This window comes from Austrofundulus limnaeus, unplaced genomic scaffold (assembly GCF_001266775.1).
Source record: "Austrofundulus limnaeus strain Quisiro unplaced genomic scaffold, Austrofundulus_limnaeus-1.0 Scaffold80, whole genome shotgun sequence".
NCBI lineage: Eukaryota > Metazoa > Chordata > Actinopteri > Cyprinodontiformes > Rivulidae > Austrofundulus > Austrofundulus limnaeus.
In genome coordinates, this window is record NW_013952482.1 from 210693 (window position 1) to 215898 (window position 5206).

At 41.5% G+C, this 5206-nt stretch overlaps 1 protein-coding gene across 1 annotated transcript in view; it reads right to left on the minus strand.

Moving 5' to 3' along the window:
* The window catches only part of myo15ab (myosin XVAb), a 65395-nt gene that overhangs the window by 33054 nt on the left and 27135 nt on the right, over positions 1-5206 (minus strand). Inside the window, exons 26-31 of the mRNA XM_014011359.1 lie at positions 5036-5160; positions 1534-1651; positions 1240-1415; positions 551-635; positions 396-428; positions 230-311 (exon numbers count right to left, since the gene is read on the minus strand). Coding sequence (XP_013866813.1) covers positions 230-311; positions 396-428; positions 551-635; positions 1240-1415; positions 1534-1651; positions 5036-5160 — 619 coding nt within the window. The remainder of the gene's footprint in view (positions 1-229; positions 312-395; positions 429-550; positions 636-1239; positions 1416-1533; positions 1652-5035; positions 5161-5206) is intronic.

A 5206-nucleotide genomic window follows, 5' to 3' on the forward strand; every position in this document is an offset into this window, starting at 1 on the left:
CACACACACACACACACACACACACACACACACACACACACACACACACACACACACACACACACACACACACACACACACACAAGTACCCTCACATTGATATGAAGCCAGTTCGGTCTATAAATTAAACTTCCACCAACAGATGTGCCTCATCATGTTTTCAGGTGGACTCAGCAGGACTTCCAGCAACACATGAACCCTCTCTGTTGGTGCGTATTTCTGCGTGTACCTGATGCAGCCTGCAGCAGACCGGCCAGCTCAGCGGGAACGGGCAGCGTCGTCACGTTCACAACCTCCCGATTGATGCGATCCTGCACGCACGCACACAGAAACCTAAGGCATGTGACGCCACCTTCAATTCAAACCCCCCCGCTACCACCACCACACTCGCTCACCTCCTCCGCCTTCCTCGCAGGCTCCACCACTGTCTGACAGGACCAAAACAAAAAAAAAAAAAAAAGACAACAGTATCACACTTCACACAGTTGTTCATTTTTAATTGCTTCCTCTAAGACAAACACCCCCTTTGGCTCAAACTGTGTGTGCATACCCTCATGTAGCGCTGGCGGTTGACAATTAGCAGCACGGCAGAACGGAGTCTGATGAGGTACTTTCGCCTTAAAGCAAATTTCTTTCTGTTTATGGTGGGGAAACAGGGGTAACCGTGACAGACGGATTAGTCAAGAAAACACAAAGAGAGAAAAGGAACAAATTCAATAAATGTAGGCCACGAAAAGACATATTGAACACGAGTGATAAAATTTGTCCTCCAAAATACATCCCCTCTCATAAAGGTCAGTCACTGGTATACAATTAGTGTGAGTGTAATTAATTTTCTGAAATTATCATCAAAGATTTTAAGTGTTTGACCTTGACTGTATTGACTTTTTTAGTGAATTTTCCACCCCCAATATAAAATTTACATCACACTTGCTGGTGTTTGCAGGACCAGCATTGACTGAGAAATCCATCCCTTTTGATGGATGGGCAAACTCTTTGAAATCTGCTCACATCAAGGTCAGAGAAGCAGCTTCTCCAAGATAAGGTTCTGCATGTTCAAGTCAGTGAAACCACACACGGACGCCGATGTTTGTGAGCTGTCGACCGAAACGTCAGACTCACTCTGGGCCCGATTATTATTAAAAAGTGTCTACTTTCAGCTGACAAAACTGGAAGCTGGACACTCTGCTTYAAAGAAGACACGCTTTTAGTATTTTACAGATTAGACAAACAAATTACCTAGCCAGGAATCCTCTGCAGCGAGCTTCGAACAAAGTTATACAACCCCTGAATTTGATAAACTTCTTCCTGACGAGACGCATGCGAGTGAATCTCTGCAGCGTCATCGCAGCTATATCCAACACACGGTCGCGCTTCCCTTCCAGCAGCTGATACAGCTCCTCTTTCAGGAAAATCTAACACAAACGTACACAAAATCAGTAGCATCTCTTTGTGATGCATGACATTTTATTTATTTATTTATTTTTGCACGTGTGTGTGTGTGTGTGTGTGTGTGTTCCTGTCAAATCTCACCTTGCTGACTCCCACCTGATATGAGCCTTCCTTCACTGGGCAGAGTTTGTGGAGCATGACGACACAATTTTCTCCATCTGCAGGTGGAGGATCTTGCAGGCAGAGCAGGGCTTTATATCTGTGGCCACATGTTACACAAATATTGAAATGGGAAAAAAAAGGGAATATGAATTCTACAAAAAATAGAAAATAAGAAACAAAATACCCCAAATTGTTTCCTTTATCTTAGGTTGGCTGTAAATCCGTGAGCTCATTTTTGGGGGACTAATTAAAAATCTGTGTATTTAGGCAATCGCTTGCTTGGAGTTTTCTTGGTTTTTCTAGTTTTCGGTACAAATGCCCTTGACGGTGATTGCTGCACCAAGTCAGATTACTTTGTCAGCGTGTGGTGAGAGGTGCTGCGAGATCAATTGGTTTTATCTGCGTTCCTGCTGAAGGAGCTGACAAATACCAGATGGCTCTTTCAACACGGAGAGATCGATTTGCGGGAAATGTATTATCTCCAAAGAAAGACAGCGATTACGGCAGTTTTGAAAAAGTGGCGAGGGCGACACAAACATCGCTGATGAGGGGAAGCTGAGACAGTGTGTACTGTAATTATCTTAGTTCAGACAGCTCTATATTGGTGACCCATTCAGCCCAGGATTAATTAGAACATCTTCATTAAGTGTTTGAATTGACTAAGACAGTTATCAATCAGATTTGTGACTTTAAGTTGCTGTTTTGGGGTCAACAGATCAAAACATTCAGTCAGGTAATCCGAACTGACGGGATTTCCTCRTTAGTAGCTCTGAAACAAATCTAGATCAGATATCGTATTTGTTACTTGTAAATCTCAACTTAAACATACCTCTTCTCACAGTGTTTTTATATTCCTTTCTTGTAAAAGTGGTCCTTTTCCACTCTTCTTCTTCACACACACTCCTGTGTGGAGTTGGGCTTATGACAGAACTTTTTGGTTTTAAATGTTCTATAGAGGGGTTAACGTGACTTAATACTTATTGAAGTTTTCCAGTTTCAAGGTTACAGTGTGTGCTGTGCTTGTGTGTGCGCAGACTACAAAATCAGACCTTCTTTGACATACTATAAATAAAACAAGGTGACACATCCCTCTGGTCYGCACACCCATCAGTCATCCCACCATCACTCTCTGATCCGTATCAGCAGCGTCGTTGCCACACAAGGAGGGAATAATGCAATCAAGAAGAAACGTGTTTGGAACAACTATGGTAAATTACATTACAGTAGCTTTTTATCTTATAATTCATAAAAAAGAACCAAAGTGGCAATCTCCTGACTCCTGGTGGCAATACTGATTAAATTTGCGTAGCTTTCAATAATTTCATTTCCCAACAAACTAAAAATGCTTTGAAAATAAGACATAAAGCGACATGTAACGTCAATAAATTTACAGCAAATGTTTTGTCCGAACTGTACGAATTTGGACTGCAGGGAACAACATTCCTTAAAGGAATGAATGTTACCTGTCAGCTTCAATACCAGAGTTTTAGTCATTATGATCATCTTAACTGTAAAGATAAGGTTATGTCATATGTAACTGCAAGATGTCACAGTCAGATTATTTGTTTTATCTGACGCTCAGCTCTAACCACAGCAGGCTTTAGCTCAATATCTAAAACTGGCTGCTGTWAAGCCATTTTTGTGTTCGCTCAGGTTAAGAAACTGTTGCCGCCATCTTGCATTAAACTGACTCTAAAAGGCAGTCAAGTGRTTCTGAAAGTTTCATTTGAATCATTTGTGTGGTTCAYCTGATATTTTGCTGACAGACAAACAGGGTGGATTCCAACTGTTTTGAGCAAAAATCTTGCACAATGAGTAGGACCTGGTGTAGTTTATGTTTGAATAATAGCAAATTGTGCATCTTCTAAAGTCAGATATTTGTAGCAGTCATCCTAAATGGACGGCTGTGGCTGAGTCGTCCTCTAACCAGAGGTTGGCGGTTCGATTACCCGCTATTCAGTCTTATGTTCAAGTGTCTCTGGGCAAGACACTGAACCCTCTCTGCCTCTGTTGTGTATCCCATCAGTGTATGAATGTGGTTTGAAGCACTGATTGATTTGTAWATGCTGTGTGAATGGTAAATGAGGACAGATTGYAGTGTGAAGCACTTTGAGTATCCTGGTTGGATGGAAAGGAGCTACATAAATACAGTCCATCTCAATCAAAGTCTCTAAAAGTTCATCAGTTGTACGTCCAATGATGATTTTCTGAAAGTGTCAATAAAATTTGTCCAGCAGTTAGTGAGTGTCACAACTGAAGTTGTATAGTTGTGTGTGTGAGAAGTAAATTTGTAAATTAGTGTCCCGGTGGCCAGCCATGACTGGACGATCGAGATGAAGGAGATGAATGGTGATTGGCTGCCTGAAAAATGAGCCGTGGAATAATGAGCAGCGGAGGTGATGATGTTGGGATTTTATTCATTCCATCCAACCACACCTGACCCGCTGTGCCACGTTAACTGTTGTTTGTAACAGTTTCATGAGGAGTTTGTAGGGGTGAGCCGCCACCTTTTATCTCCTGTTTATGTCGATCTAGAAATGTTAGAAATTGTGTTGCATTTTGTTGTATTTTTGTAAAAMGCTCAGAGGGAAAAATGAAGATGGTCATGTTTTGTTTGTTATTTTGGCCTTGGCTCACCCTGAGGGTGGTAAAACTCCAGTTTTGTAAAGAAATAATCACAGTAAATGAATCATACTTTCTATACAACCTTGTTCTGTGGCTGCTTGAATTGTGCAGAGGTTAGAATCTCCATTTATGTTACATCACATGATGCGTCTCTTTACATTGTAAAGAGATTGTTTGCTTTAGGGCTGGGTTGCCTTAAGACAAAATTGAACTATTTAGAATCARCATTTGTGCTAGCTTTATGATTAAAACACACCAACTGGCTCAACCAAACAGGTGAAAAAAGAGACCAAACAATTTTAGGTCTAAACACTGTGTCAGACAGATAACAGCAATTTGCATTTTGGTACAGGACTAAACTTCTCCTCAGCACCAATTTGTGCAGTATTACTTGTCACCTGTCTGTCTTTCTGTCACGAATGACAGAATTACAAATGACTCTAGCCGCTKAGCTGACGGCTAAMGCTTTTAACACAAAAGGAGTTGTGCCGAAGTGAGAAAGTGCTTTTGTAGTCTTTAGAACCTACAGGGTAAATACGGTCTTATTCTTCAAATTTACAGTTTCGTGATGCAGCCTGCGCTGCTAGATAACAGCTACTGGTGGGACYGTGGTCAATTCTGAGTGTTGCTTTTGCACAGCTATGAATAGCAGCAAGTTTTCWTGACTTTAATTATTTTAAAAAGTGTTAAAATACTGTATGTGTACAATTTAAGATCTGCAAGAAACTCATCCCATGGTGACAAATGGATGTGCTCCAGAGAGCCCCGGCCCAATTTACGCACCAGTGCTATATAAATAAAACTAACTTGAGTTGACTTTCAACACACTCAGTGTCAAGATGCTTCAGGAACCAACCTTGATAGGAAGCTGTGAAAATGCATTCTGATGGGATAACCCTCCTTCCTGATGCGAATGGTCTCCATAATACCAGAGTAGTGCAGCTGAGTGTTGACCAGCTCCATGTCAAACACTGCTGGCTCCTGCACACACACACATACACACACACACACACACACACACACACAC